This window comes from Vipera ursinii (genome assembly GCF_947247035.1).
Source record: "Vipera ursinii genome assembly, chromosome: 3".
Classification (NCBI taxonomy): Eukaryota; Metazoa; Chordata; class Lepidosauria; order Squamata; family Viperidae; genus Vipera; species Vipera ursinii.
This window is the reverse complement of record NC_139516.1, coordinates 55,075,423-55,090,871: the sequence shown is the minus strand read 5'-3', so window position 1 is coordinate 55,090,871 and position 15,449 is coordinate 55,075,423. Positions and strand designations below refer to the sequence as shown.

The 15,449-nt window shown below is 43.8% G+C and overlaps 1 protein-coding gene across 4 annotated transcripts in view; it reads right to left on the bottom strand.

The window, feature by feature from the left end:
- Positions 1-728: 728 nt before the first annotated feature.
- Positions 729-15,449, bottom strand: part of ST3GAL3 (ST3 beta-galactoside alpha-2,3-sialyltransferase 3) — a 214,126-nt gene continuing 199,405 nt past the window's right edge. For all 4 annotated transcript variants that reach the window (XM_083358463.1, XM_083358466.1, XM_083358464.1 and 1 more), the window contains one exon: positions 729-1,862. In XM_083358463.1, coding sequence (XP_083214589.1) covers positions 1,773-1,862 — 90 coding nt within the window. In that variant the 3' untranslated portion in view covers positions 729-1,772. The remainder of the gene's footprint in view (positions 1,863-15,449) is intronic.

Sequence of the window (15,449 nt, the reverse complement as noted above, 5' to 3'; positions counted from 1 at the left end):
ATACAATGAAAACTACACATTTTGGTGTAACATTTGCCAGGTTCCTCAAACAGGCCAATATTGTAGTCTTCTGAAAAGGCTTATTACTAAAGTGATTGTGCAGGATCTTTTACATCACTATTTGCATTATTATAGAGATGAACTTTTTCAGCTTCTGACCATCTCTAAAAATAATTATGGGAATAGTTGAGCTACTGCCTCAACTTTGCTTATTTGGCAAAGTACCCAGTGTCCTCTTAAAAACCTCCTATCTTAGTTTAGGGCACTGAGTAAGCAAAATGCATATTCACACTACTGAATGCAAGCTGTGCCCTTGACCTACTCAGGATGAGAATTCTTCAACTTGAACTTCATGAGAAGAGTTGCCAGATTTGTACATCCTCTCCGTATAAGGAACGGTATGTTAATTAATTTAAATTCACCACTGGATCTCATACATGTAATGCAAAATGCATATTCACACTACTGAACGCAAGCTGTGCCCTTGACCTACTCAAGATGAGAATTCTTCAACTTGAACTTCATGAGAAGAGTTACCAGATTTGTACATCCTCTCCGTATAAGGAACGGTATGTTAATTAATTTAAATTCACCACTGGATCTCATACATGTATTTGGAATCTTACCAATACAGATAATACATACTTGTGCAAATACTGCATCTGAAAGATAGAGCAGAGATGTAATAGAGAGTCTCTGCTATTCTTTTAAAAAGAATACAGAGGGATGTAGAAACGGTCTGGAAAAACCAAACCAAAACAAAACAAAACCACATATATGGAAGTTGATAAACAAGGGAGGTGTCATCTCTTGTCACAGCATACAGAAAAATATTACACATGATCAAGGTACTGTTCTCATAAACTAAGTATAGCAGAACGAATGAAAAAACTCTGGTAGCACAAACGCTGATAAATCTTCATATTTTAGGCCAGCTTTGGTCCTTATCCAAAAATAAATTATTCCTTCTCCAAAGAAACAAGAAACAGTGTCATGCTGTTCAGAAGCATGATATGGATGCTAATGAAAACAAATACTGGGTTATCTGCCAGCAGAATCCGTGGTGAACCTGCAAAGCAGGTTAAGTTCGTCCAACATAATGAGGTGAACTTCATGAATAGTCTAAAAATGTAGCCAGATGAACAGTGGCAGCAGTGGAGGCCCCCTGAGGAGCAGGGAATCTGAAGATCTAATAGAACTCTTGATTTGCTCCATCTAGAGCAAACAGAGATCACAATACTTTGACATTATAGCAGCACCAACAATAGACAAAACCTTGGATGAACTGAGTCCCTGCAGAGGGGCCATAGCTGGCCCAGGGACAGGCTAAACGCAGTACTAATGAAAGCATCCCTCCAGGCTTGTTCAAAGGCTAGGCTCCATTGTGCCCATTGATATATTTGCTGTAATTCTCATCTCTTGCTACTAAAAAAATAATGCCTTATACATTCAAACACTGCTGCCCATGGCCTGGCTCCTGTTCCCACTTGGCACAAATTTATTTTGTTTCACAAGCCTATTTTTCTTCTCTCCCCCGATGTTTTATCTCTGGCAAAACATCCTCTTGCAGTTCCAAAGGAGGGCCCGGCCCTCTTAAACCAAGAGCTGCTGCTCCCCTGCTGGCCCTGGCACAGGCAGACAAAGCAAGCCAGGGAGAGGATCCAAGGGCATCTCTCAGAAGCTGGGATTCTTGCTATACACCTCTTGCTGCCCTTGCCCTTAGCTGGATACAGCTGGCTTGTGCTCTCTGGCACAGTTGCTGAGCTTTTTCTTCAGATTCCACTGGTGAGGTCTGTGATTACTCGAGCTTTTACCAGTTTACGCAGGAATTCCTTCTCTCGCTGGATGTTGTGTGTCCAGGACTAGATAAAGTGGGGAAGGGAGAGGGGTAAAGGAAGAAGAAGAGAGAAAAAAGAATCACTCTTCAAGTGGTATACATAACCCTCTCAGCATACAGTCCAAGTCAAGAGGTTGCCCTGGACAAGTCTTCCATCAAATAGACCAAAAAACCGATTATTCACATTTTTGATCACAATACAAACTTCTTCCTCTCTACACATATACATGCATACAAACATAGTATACTGTATATAGGTGCCAGAGGAATTAACTACCTTAATAAATCTAAGACAGCCTTTACCAACCTGATATGCTAGGGGTAGGCAACCTCGGTTCTTTTATGACTCATGGACTTCAACTCCCAGAATTCCTGAGTCAGCATGGCTGACTCAAAAATTCTGGGAGTTGAAGTCCATGAGTCATAAAAGAACCGAGGTTGCCTACCCCTGTATCGTTCTCATAATTTTCACTCAAAATATCAGTTGCTTGTTGGCTGGGTGTGACGAGAAGTTAGTCTACTGTATCTGAAAAGTAAAAGATTGGGGAAGGCTGGTCTAGGAACAGCTTGATAAAATATTTTAGCTAATGGGGGTACATGCATCAGGTCATATTATACATTATATAATATTTGAAATACTATTTACCTTGTTTCTACAGGATAGCTTTAAAATGAAAAAAAAATGCAATCTGCCCTTCAATATGTGAGTGGGAAGGAGTGCCGTATTTTGTTCTGCATTTGATATTATGCAGAAAGAAATGAACTGAATTGAAAGAACTGATATAATTTAAGTGTAGATATTTAACATGAGAATATGAAATTGTGATCACTTTCAGAGCTATCATTAGCTACTTTCGTTTATAGAAATTAATTGCAGAATTTGGCTTTTATAAGAAAACATTCATACAAAGAAATTAAAGTATCTGTATCTTCTTGATTCTTCCTGTATAAAAATATTGAGTCGTTTTGTAAAGAACTTTTCAGCGTACACCCTGTTTCCCATCTCATTTACTATATGGAGTGCTGCACTCCTTTCTTCATGCATTTCAAGGTTTCTGGTACAGATTCATGTTGTAGGAAAAGAAATCACATCAAAGCCTTCAGCTATGGAAATTCCCGAACAACTGCTGAGGCAAGATAAGATAAAATGCCTGCCCATTGATATGTCACGTTTTGTCACTGATGGACAACCTAAGGAAGATTCAGAGCAGAGAAACAGCCCTGAATAGTAGGAGGAGAGGGAATAAATAGCAGTGGAAGAGAAACGAGAAAGAAACCATGTCTGCTGGGTGCACATTGGAAAAGAAATTGGAGAGACGGTGAGTACTGTGCATTCAGAGTTAGGGAAAAGAAGTTTAAAACTTAGTTTGTAGCTTCAAAAACCTTTTAAGTTATTGTAGTGAAGTTTTTATAGGGTTACTCAATTTGGACTGCAAAAATTCAGTTGACTACTAAACAGCAGTTGCCATCTGATGCAATAGTCTAATTTTTTTATTATTTTGTTACGATTTCTTGACAAATCTAATTTTCTCTACGAATTAGGAACTTGACCTCCAAATCTACTAATACAAAAAATCAGATTCAAAAGAACTCATTCTAATAATTTCAGGGAGTACCTGTTGGAAGAAATATAAAGATCTTTCCTAGAATTTAATGCTTTAAACTTGCTTTAGTTGACCAACTGAATCATAAAAAAATAATCACTTGTAAGCATTTTTTTGGTTTGCAAAAACTCTTTTTCACACAAGTTAGTTAACATTCAGAAATGGAGAGAAAAATATGGCTATTATTCAAACAATGTCTGCATCATATTCTTGGACAAAGTGAGAAAAAAACCTCCAGGCACAAAACTTAGGTCTTGATGAGTGTAGAAGTGATGTTGAATTGGACTGAGAATCCCCCCAAAGCTTTGCTGGGAGGAAGAGCAAGAAAATGATTGTTTTGGAAATGAAAATATCACTATTTACTTAATTTGTGAAAGCACAGATCCCTGTCTAGGTAGAAAAATGACAGAACTATATTAATTTTGGTTTTGACTTTATTGCTTTTAGCATTATGTTACTTATTTGTTTTATTGCTGAAAGCTACCTTTAGTACTTCTATAATAGAAAGTCAAAGCATGAATCTATTAACATATGTTTTAAATAAAAAAATACACAATTTATATATTATCAAGGGTAATAATTTAAACTGTTCTCTTGCACAAAGATGCCTGAGCAGTTATTTGACCTCAAAAGCTCAGCAGGGTTAGCCCTGGCTAATCCTTGGATACAGAACTAATGGGTAATTCCAGGGTTAGGATTAGATTGAGATGTTTAAAAGAACATGCTGGAAAAATACAAAAATCAATTATTTAAAACTACCAAGAACTTTGCATGAATACAGACACTAGGAGCCAAGCTCATTTCAACTCGACTATATAACAAAAGTCAGTCAAGGTCAAATTTAGGTAGGATTAGTGGTGGGAGAGAATTGTCTTTCAAATAATATAAAGCCAGTGTACTTTGTGCAAGATCATGCTTCTTCTGAATAGGATCTTGTTACTTAATAAGTTTCAGTGTCTTCCAAACACTCCTTTAAAAAACAAACAAACAGTATTGTCTTTTCCATGAAAGAAAAATTCCTTAGAGGCAATACCTTTATTAGGCTAACCAGAGGTTTTAGAAATAGTTTAAACATTTCAAGTTTTCATCATACAGGATGATTAGAGTTTAAAAAATGTGGGTGAGGAATGTGACTGATGTGAGAAATAAGCAGGACAACAGCCAGTAGGAATGGGCAATCTGAAAAAAAAGGCAACTAGAATAACTTTCCTATAAAAAGAGATTATGATATTTGGGGATTTTAGCTTTAAAAAGAAAAAGCATGGGACATAAAGAAGTGCATGAAGCCATACATAATGTGGAAAAATTTAGAAAACTTTTTTCTCCTTCTCCTACAATAGTAAAATGGCTGAAATTGCTATCACAAGGCATTCCCATATCTTTTTATTTCTGTTGCTTAAAAATGAGATTTGACAGATTCTACGGTGGATAAAACTTATCAGTGGTATTTATTGTGATTTAATAGAACATTGTCTTAGAGATGATTAATTTTTTCTGTAATGTTTTTCGGTAGTTGAAGAATCTGTATACTGTGTCTAAGAGTGAAAGGATGTTAAAATAACATCTGAATTTTACATTTTCAAAATTTGGGTATCAATCATGGTTTATTTTTTTCTTCTCAGCAGCCGTAGAGATGTCCTGGCTGAAACTATTTCAGTACCAATAGAGCATCATTTGAATTTCTTTCACCATATCTTATCATTAGAGTTATACAATTTTTATGACTTCAAGATCAAGTTAGGTTGTTTTATTTCCGTCTCCCCATCTCTTAAAGATTTAGAGGTATAAAAGCTTGCACATTTTTGTGACATTAGAGTTGGCTAGATAAATATAAGTCTGGGATTTCCTTGTATTTCTTTTCTGTTGGCTAGTGGGGCTATCTTTGTAGATTGTCTGTATTTTCTTTTTAATCAAAGAACATATCAAGATTATCAAAAATATATAGAATTTATAAGGGTTATCAAGAAAATATTTTATTAATTCCCATATTTTTCTAGGTTGCATATACAAAACTACTAAAAGTGATTAAAATCACATATATGCTACTTCTGCCTTTCCTCTAGATTCACCTGGTATCCTACAGAATATGCTTCATCTTTGGTTTTGTGGAGTTGCTTTCTACTTTTTCCTGATGCTTCTGTTAGTCCTGATGGAACAAAATATCAGGCCACCAAATCAATACTGTAATTCTGCAGAAATTCTGTCTTGATCCCTGGAGACAAAAAAAATGTTTTTGCACCTTGTGGAGCATTTTTGTTGGAAGAAACACAAATTTCTTCTTTCTGCCCTCTCTTTAGATTTATCAGAAACTTTGTTGTGCAACTAAGAGCAGCTCAGAGTCCCTCAGAAAATGAGTCTGGAAGGCAGGGAAAAACAAAGGGGAGAGAGGCTACATGTGTTGCTTCAGGGTCCAAGGACAATAATAATAACCGGGTTCTCTGAGGATATTATCTTTGCAAGAAGATAGCTGTGGTTGTTCCACAGCAGTTCTGAATTTGTGTTCTTTGGATAAAGAAAAGGGTAGTCAGGACATTGTCATCACAGTATCTTTTGCCCTGTCCATCCGGTGCAGTAAGAGCATAATGGAAAAGAACAGTAATATTGAACATGGCATCATTGAGTGAAGGGAACCTGGGACAATTATTCATGGGTATGAGCCAGTTTGGTGTAATGGTAAAGGTGCTGGCCTAGAAATAAGGAAACAGAGTTCTAGTCCTGCCTTAGGCACGAAAGATGGTTGGGTGACTTTGGGCCAATCATGCTGTTTTAGGATGGCTGTTGTGGGGAAAATAAGAGAAGATGGGAGTATTATGTGTATTCAGGGCCTAGAATTCAATAGCAGGACACAGATTACCAAATGCACATATAATATCAATAACCAAGAAATGCTTGAAAAGCTCTTGATGGCTGGTTATCTTTGTACAGAACTGCCATAGTCTCTTTCGTCCATTTTCACTACATCGTGTTTGGTTTTCCCAAAGGGCAATTTCATTTGGTTCATTAGTCAAGTTTATCATTTTCAATAAACTGTTGTTTTTACTAGAAATGGCAATCTTCAGTTTGTGTTGGAGACTGAGTTGCTCTTTTCCATTTGGATTGCTATGGCTTTACAAAAGCTGGGAACACTTTCAGGAACCAAAGTATCAGTTGCATTTATTTGAAAGGGTGAGTGTTTGCTCCAAAGTCATGCTCATTAATGAATGACATGTACTTGGTTTTGCTTTTAATAGCCTGCCATCCCACATAGCCAGCCCTTCAAGGAATACAGGTGTGACAGAGCCATCCAGTCTTCTGTCTTAAAATGGACCTAGTAACTAGCGTGGCTCAGTGGGTTAGGACGCTGAGCTTGTCGATCAGATGGTCGGCAGTTTGATGGGTTGAATCCCGAGTGCCCCGTAACAGAGTGAGCGCCTGTTACTCGTCCCAGCTTCTGCCAACCTAGCAGTTCGAAAGCACGTAAAAATGCAAGTAGAAAAATAGGGACCACTACGGTGGAAAGGTAACAGCGTTCCATGCGCCTTTGGCGTCTAGTCATGCCGGCCACATGACCACGGAGACGTCCTCGGACAAGCGCTGGCTCTTCGGCTTTGAAATGGAGATGAACACCGGCCTGTAGAGTTGGAAACGACTAGCACACATGTGTGGGGGAACCTTTACCTTTTTTAACTAGCGGTAGTTAGGCAATGTGCCACTGATGCATAATGCAGAGAAAAGATGGCTGCTTTTAGTTTACGATAGCAGGAAAGAAACATTTCTGCAGCTGACAATGCAATGGATGTGACATGGAAGCTGAAGGACCTATGGATAATGATAATTCTTGTGTGCAACTTTTCTAAACTTTTCTAAAAGTTTCTAAACTTTTCTAAACTTGGTCTATTAGAAATTGCTTGGCATTCACTTTCCAGCTGTATCAATTGAACAAAATGCCTGTCTACTTCAGTCGCTCTTTGGGAGCTTCTTCACCCTTTGCATTTAATTATACATAGAGCAGTAGGCATTTGGCCTCAAAATTAATAGCTTTGCTATAATTGCATAGTGGCATAGTAGGTCCCCCCTCTCCCCATTTCTTTTTCCTGCTCTGTATTTGATCAGAATCTTTGTAACACTAGTCAGATTTTTAACTATATATACATAAAATATGATGATACCAAGCTGCTGGGGCACAGGAGATTTAATGAGATGCTAGCAACATCTTTGCTTACATAATCCTGCATGTTGCATATGAAAGAACAGTATTTTTTTAAAAAAGTAAATTAAGGCAAAATATCTGTTTCTATAACATTTGAATCTAGATACTGATTGAAAACAACTGAAGCCTAAGTCTAAAAAGCTTATCTCAGAAACTCGCCTAGATTTTAACACTTTCCAAGTGTTATAATTGGTATCTCAGGCAGGTTTACACACACACCCAATGAATTTAGGTGATTTTTTTTAATCTTCCAGAGAATTCAGCATTTATCCTGGTGGTCAAGCTCTGCCTTTATTGCTACTCTCTGCCAGCCATGGCACGAGATACTGATTAACTTGTCTTCATAGCCCCATATTAACCATGTCTGAAATATTCTGCATGATTAACCTGTTAGATGCAATGCTTCTAGCATTCTCATGATCAATTTCTGTTTGCTTTCTAGTATCCCCAAAGAAGTTAATGAGATTATTTGCAAAGATATAGTCATTAGCTAAAGCAAGATTTAGGGGTGCAAATGCAGAAATTACAAGTGGGCAGAGGGACTTAAATGGTAAAAATTTGAGCCACTTGGGGGAAATTATTTGCTTAGTTTGGGGGTAATTTCCTTTCATTCTTTCTTTTAAGGGAAAATATTCATAAATGTCTATTAGTTGTTTCTATAAATGAAAGTTTACAGTAGTTGGAAACATATGTGGAATAAAGAAGACTATTAAGGGCATGAGAAGAAGCTCAAGATCAGGAAAGAAGGTCTGGGGATCAGGCACTATTAGCCACATTTACATACTTTGTATACTTTATAAATAAAATGGATGAAGATTTCTGTTTCATCTATTTAAAGATACAGTTATGGAGTTTGGACTAATCAGTCCAAACATCTTTGGATCAAGCTTATAGGAAATGAGAAGCATCTAGGCTTCCCTGCATAAATAAACAATAAAAACATTTGACTTTCCTGTGGCTATTACACATTATTATACTGTATACAACAACTATTGCCTTGATGCTCAAATTCACTCCAGGTAAAATTCCTGAATTCAATGCATGAGTGACTTGATTGGCACAGAATGAAAGTTGTTGTTGTTTTCACAAGGCATTTTTTCCACTCCTTAAGTAAAACATACATGTGACAGCTTTAGCCTATTCATTCTCTCATCGTTATGATGATGTGAAAAGTATACTTTGCTGTTTTAATATGCATAAACAAGAATGGTAAGTTTGCTCACATTGCTTAATTATCATCTTGCTCTTTCATGCTGCCAAGAACTGAATGGACTATTCTAGCAGCCAGGCCCTGTTGTTACTAGGGTGGCACGTCACTCAACAGAAATAATAATGTTAGGATGGTCTGAGGCTTTGAACAAATCTTTAGCTACAACATCTGCCATCTCAATCCTCTACCACTTTTGTTCCTTGCGTCTTCCTTCTGTTGGCACTGATTAAAGTGGAGGAAGCAGGCAGGGGTCTAGAAATTCTGCTTGATATTGTTCTTAGGACACAATTTTTTTTCCTTTTCATTTTGGTATGGAAGTTTAAGCAATTCAAATAACAAAGAGTCTTGTGGTATCTTACAAACAAGACAAGAAGTTATTATGGAATAAGCTTTCATTGTGTAGGGTCCACTTCATCTAATGCATAAGCAGCTTAGAAATCTTTTAATCTCTTAGCTGCTGTTCTGCCTCTTCCTTCCAGGGAATGTTTATCTAATTGCTCAAATACTTTCATTATCTGGTTTAAATGCTGCAGTATAAATGGATCACAACTCTTTGCATCTTCCAGTTATAATGAACTCTTTGCTGTTCATTTCTGCTATTTCAGTTACATTCTGGCCACAAAAGTAAACACAGTTAAATTTATCCTAATTCTTACAGCCAGTAAATCAGTATCCCTTTAGAAACCTGAACCTCTGTAGAAAAATATTGTCAACATTAATTTTGAAAACTCTTATCCATTTCAGTTGCTGTTCTAAGGAGTGCTGACCGTAGCCATAAACTTCATATTATTAAAGTGCATAGAAAATGAGGGTGAACTTGTAATGCCGAAGGAAATATATTAGAAAGTAGTATCTCAGGACTGAGATTCCGGAGAAGGAAATAAAAATTATTTACAATTAATAGTTAAGCATAGTTAAGAAGTAATTTATTTGAATTCTCTAATGCTGTGCAAAGCATTATTTATCTTTTATTCAGAGACAACAGAACTGTCATCAAATACTGAGAAACAATATGAGGAATCAGAAAGACAACATGAAGACAGTAAGTAGAACCAGTACTGAAAAGATTTGACTTTAATTATTAGAATGCCTCTGGAGAAAGCCCTGTTTTTTAAAATATTATCAGATCTTGCTTTTTAGTCCACAGTTTTCTCTGAAAGAACAAAGGCAAGTTATTTTTCTTCAAAAAACAGTTCAAAGATTTGATATACATAGTACAGCGGAATGATGATGACAAAGTACATCAAGTTAGCATTCTTAGTAATTACATAGATTTTCCCTAAGATGATTTGTCTACAACTGATCCTTGAGGCCTTCTAATGCATGCCTATTGACACTCTGAGTCCACCCACCTAGCTTTCTCTTTCCTCCTACCTTTCCAACATTCTAGAGTCTAGATTTCTCAAGAACTGATTTTTTTCTATTTATTTATTTATTTATTTATTTATTTATTTTATTACATTTATATACCGCCCTTTCCCGAAGGACTCAGGGCAGTTTACAGGGTGATTGATCCATTTGTTTGTTTTCTTGCCTATCCAGGACCTTCTCAGGAGTCTTCACACAGAAGTCAAAACCTGCAATGCTTTTTCTATCCTTCTTCAAGCTCAAACTTGAATATAACAGGAAAAACAAATCTAATTTTTTTCAAGGCTTTCATGGCTTCTCTAAGTGTTAGTTTATGGCATTTTCTTTACACGTAGTTTTGAAATTATGACAATTCGTTCAGTGACTATTCAGAATTACTGTGGTGCTGAATGCATGGTACTTTCACCTGATCTCCAAAGTTACAGCTGTAGCCATCTCTTCAAAATTTAGATGCATGGCATCCTACCTGCATTTACCGTATATACTTGAGTATAAGCCGACTCGAATATAAGCCGAGACCCCTAATTTTACCCCCAAAAATTGGAAAAAAGTTAGTGACTTGAGTATAAGCCGAGGCTGGGAAATGCAGCAGCTCACCACCAAACCACACCAAACTCACGGAGCTCACGGAGCTCAGCTCGACACGTCTGCCATCTTAGTTGAGCCTGTTAACAGACTTCATCAGTTCCAAAATCAAGATCACACCGGCAAGCTTTGTCAGTTGTCACTCGCGGCAGTACAAATACACTAGTACGGAAAGCTGGCATTCACTTTCGGGGGGAGGAAAAAAAAAACACAACAACACCGCACGCTTTAAAAGATTGGAGTTTTGCAGCCTTTTTTCTCGGGCCCGTCCGCCACCTTTAACTTAAGGCTGCGCTCTCGATTTCCTGGTGTGTGTGTGTGTGTGTGTGTGTGCGTCAGACCCACGGGAATGGCTGGTAGGGAAGCGGCATTCCGGCATTCCCCCCCTTCCTGTGTGTCGAGCCCACGGGGCTTGACACACAGAGAAACGCAAATGCCGGACTGCCGCCACCTTTACTAGCCATTCCTGCGGGTGTGACACACACACACACACGCATGAGGGGGAGAAACAACGCTGGACTGCCGCCACCTCTGCCAGCCCTGCAAGCCTCTGCCGCCCCGGCGTTGGTGGTCGAGCTCTTCGGAGCCGACAGAGAATCTCCCGCAGGAGGAGGTCGCGGCTTTCTCTCTTGCTTCGGACTGCAAGGATTTAAACTCCAGGAACAAATCCCGATGGAAGTTTTTTTTAGAAAAAATACTCCTCCGGGTCGGACAGGGGACCCAGGCTGAGGTCTAGGGGTAGTGGGGGGGGGGCTCGCAGACATAGATGGGCTCAAGTGGAAGCCAAGCAGCCCTCCCGAACCTGGGCTTCTGGACGGAGCAGCCGGTGGTGCGTTTCAAAAAGCAGAAAAGTTGGATTTTGAACTTTTCAGCAGCGCATCTGCACCCGCTGCTTTTATGACCGACCTGCCGTTTCCCCCCCCTCCCGGTCCTTTCCCCCGTCCAAGCGGACGCTCCAGGCTCTTTGGGGGGGACGGGCAGGCGGGGGGGGAAGGAAGCGTGCCGAGGCGCCGCTCACCTGCGATCGGCGAGTGCGCTGGACTCGGCTGCGTGTCCGGCGGAGGGTTCAGATCATTCCGGGCCAGAGCGGCTTGGCGGGCGGGGCCGTTGGGCAGGCGGCGTGGTGCAGCGGGGGAGTCAGGGCAGCTCTGCCATGGAGCAGCTGGGGTGGGTGGGTGGGGGGAGGAGGAGGAGGAGGAGGAGGAGGCGGAGAGGAGCGAGCGAACGAAAGACAGAGCTTCCGGTGGCTACCGCTGCTGAATATTGCAATGAGCCGCCGTCTCCCTATGACTGCTGGCGAGGGGATTTCATCAGAGCACGCAATCGGGGCTCCCCCTCGTGGGTGCGTGTGTGTGTCAGACCCACGGGAATGGCTGGTAGGGAAGCGGCATTCCGGCATTCCCCCCCCTTCCTGTGTGTCGAGCCCACGGGGCTTGACACACAGAGAAACGCAAATGCCGGACTGCCGCCACCTTTACTAGCCATTCCTGCGGGTCTGACACATACACACACACACACACACACGCACGCACGCACGAAGGGGAGAAACAACGCTGGACTGCCGCCACCTCTGCCAGCCCTGCAAGCCTCTGCCGCCCCGGCGTTGGTGGTCGAGCTCTTCGGAGCCGGCAGAGAATCTCCCGCAGGAGGAGGTCGCGGCTTTCTCTCTTGCTTCGGACTGCAAGGATTTAAACTCCAGGAACAAATCCCGATGGAAGTTTTTTTTAAAAAAAATACTCCTCCGGGTCGGACAGGGGACCCAGGCTGAGGTCTAGGGGTAGTGGGGGGGGGGGCTCGCAGACATAGATGGGCTCAAGTGGAAGCCAAGCAGCCCTCCCGAACCTGGGCTTCTGGACGGAGCAGCCGGTGGTGCGTTTCAAAAAGCAGAAAAGTTGGATTTTGAACTTTTCAGCAGCGCATCTGCACCCGCTGCTTTTATGACCGACCTGCCGTTTCCCCCCCCTCCCGGTCCTTTCCCCCGTCCAAGCGGACGCTCCAGGCTCTTTGGGGGGGACGGGCAGGCGGGGGGGGAAGGAAGCGTGCCGAGGCGCCGCTCACCTGCGATCGGCGAGTGCGCTGGACTCGGCTGCGTGTCCGGCGGAGGGTTCAGATCATTCCGGGCCAGAGCGGCTTGGCGGGCGGGGCCGTTGGGCAGGCTGCGTGGTGCAGCGGGGGAGTCAGGGCAGCTCTGCCATGGAGCAGCTGGGGTGGGTGGGTGGGGGGAGGAGGAGGAGGAGGAGGAGGAGGCGGAGAGGAGCGAGCGGATGAAAGACGGAGCCTCCCGTGGCTACCGCTGCTGAATATTGCAATGAGCCGCCCTCTCCCTATGACCGCCGGCGAGGGGATTTCATCAGAGCACGCAATCGGGGCTCCCCGCCCCTCGGTCCTGCCCAGATGCAGCAGCAGCAGCAAGACCACCCCCCCACACACACACACCTCCGGTCTACCTTACGGCCCGGTGACTTGACCCCGGGGATAGATCGGAAAGAAGGCAACAGACCTTCCTGCCCCTTCGCTGAGAAGGAGCTCCAGCAATGAGAAGAGCCAAGGGGTGGGGCACCGTGGAGAGGTTAGTGGGTGGTGGTGGTGGCGGCTCTTAGATACCGCGTAGATGCAGGGGTCTTCAAACTTGGCCCTTTGATGACTGGTGGACTTCCTGGAGAAGGAAAAATGCCTGGAGAAGGAAAAATCGGCCGCAGCCTCGGGGTAGGCTTCTCCGGGGGCGCCGCCGCGATTCTGCAGGTCTGTTGCCTTCTTTCCGATCTATACCCGGGGTCAAGTCACCGGGCCGTAAGGTAGACCGGAGGTGTGTGTGTGTGTGGGGGGGTGGTCTTGCTGCTGCTGCTGCATCTGGGCAGGACCGAGGGGCGGGGAGCCCCGATTGCGTGCTCTGATGAAATCCCCTCGCCGGCGGTCATAGGGAGACGGCGGCTCATTGCAATATTCAGCAGCGGTAGCCACGGGAGGCTCCGTCTTTCATCCGCTCGCTCCTCTCCGCCTCCTCCTCCTCCTCCTCCTCCTCCCCCCACCCACCCACCCCAGCTGCTCCATGGCAGAGCTGCCCTGACTCCCCCGCTGCACCACGCCGCCTGCCCAACGGCCCCGCCCGCCAAGCCGCTCTGGCCCGGAATGATCTGAACCCTCCGCCGGACACGCAGCCGAGTCCAGCGCACTCGCCGATCGCAGGTGAGCGGCGCCTCGGCACGCTTCCTTCCCCCCCCGCCTGCCCGTCCCCCCCAAAGAGCCTGGAGCGTCCGCTTGGACGGGGGAAAGGACCGGGAGGGGGGGGAAACGGCAGGTCGGTCATAAAAGCAGCGGGTGCAGATGCGCTGCTGAAAAGTTCAAAATCCAACTTTTCTGCTTTTTGAAACGCACCACCGGCTGCTCCGTCCAGAAGCCCAGGTTCGGGAGGGCTGCTTGGCTTCCACTTGAGCCCATCTATGTCTGCGAGCCCCCCCCCCCACTACCCCTAGACCTCAGCCTGGGTCCCCTGTCCGACCCGGAGGAGTATTTTTTTTAAAAAAAACTTCCATCGGGATTTGTTCCTGGAGTTTAAATCCTTGCAGTCCGAAGCAAGAGAGAAAGCCGCGACCTCCTCCTGCGGGAGATTCTCTGCCGGCTCCGAAGAGCTCGACCACCAACGCCGGGGCGGCAGAGGCTTGCAGGGCTGGCAGAGGTGGCGGCAGTCCAGCGTTGTTTCTCCCCTTCGTGCGTGCGTGCGTGTGTGTGTGTGTGTGTGTGTGTGTGTGTGTGTGTGTCAGACCCGCAGGAATGGCTAGTAAAGGTGGCGGCAGTCCGGCATTTGCGTTTCTCTGTGTGTCAAGCCCCGTGGGCTCGACACACAGGAAGGGGGGGGAATGCCGGAATGCCGCTTCCCTACCAGCCATTCCCGTGGGTCTGACACACACACGCACCCACGAGGGGGAGAAACAACGCTGGACTGCCGCCAGCTCTGCAAGGCTCTGCCGCTCCCTTCTCTCAGCAGCCTGTTCCGAACGAAGGGACAGTTCTTTTTTTTTGTTGACTTGAGTATAAGCCGAAGTGGAGTTTTTCAGCCCAAAAAGTGGGCTGAAAAATTCGGCTTATACTCAAGTATATATGGTACTTTAATCTCCCTATCCAGCTTTCTGCCCCTAGTTCTGCATTTTTGGCACCCTGCGCTCTACTGCCTGTGCTCTGCTACCCCCAGAGCACACCTTCACTGTCTTCTTGCTCCAAGCATGCCTGGCCTGGCCCTTCAAGAGACAGCTCCTGGCCATGTGAGGCCTTCTTTTCAAGTACAAATGGCAGTTTTCTCACAAGACTTCCGGAAGAAGGCCTAGTGTGGCAGCAGCTGCCTCAAGAAGACCTATGTTAGAGAGGTCTCATGAAGACAGCATAAGTCAGCTAAATTGGTGGATTGCAGAGCAGCAGGGCCTCAAGAGTACAGGCCAGCAAGGGTGGCTGGGGCTGTTGCTTTGCACTGTGATATTATGTTTGGATGGCTGCAGCTTCATACTATGGTGCTGGGCTACAGTGGGTGCAGTTTTCAAGGTGCCGTGAGTTTGTGTCATGGTGCTGGGCTAAGGTGGTTTGGCTTTGTACTGCAGCTGAGTTATTTCTTGCAGTCCCAAGAAACCTATGAACTGCAGCACGGTAAGTGGCCACAGAGCCAAG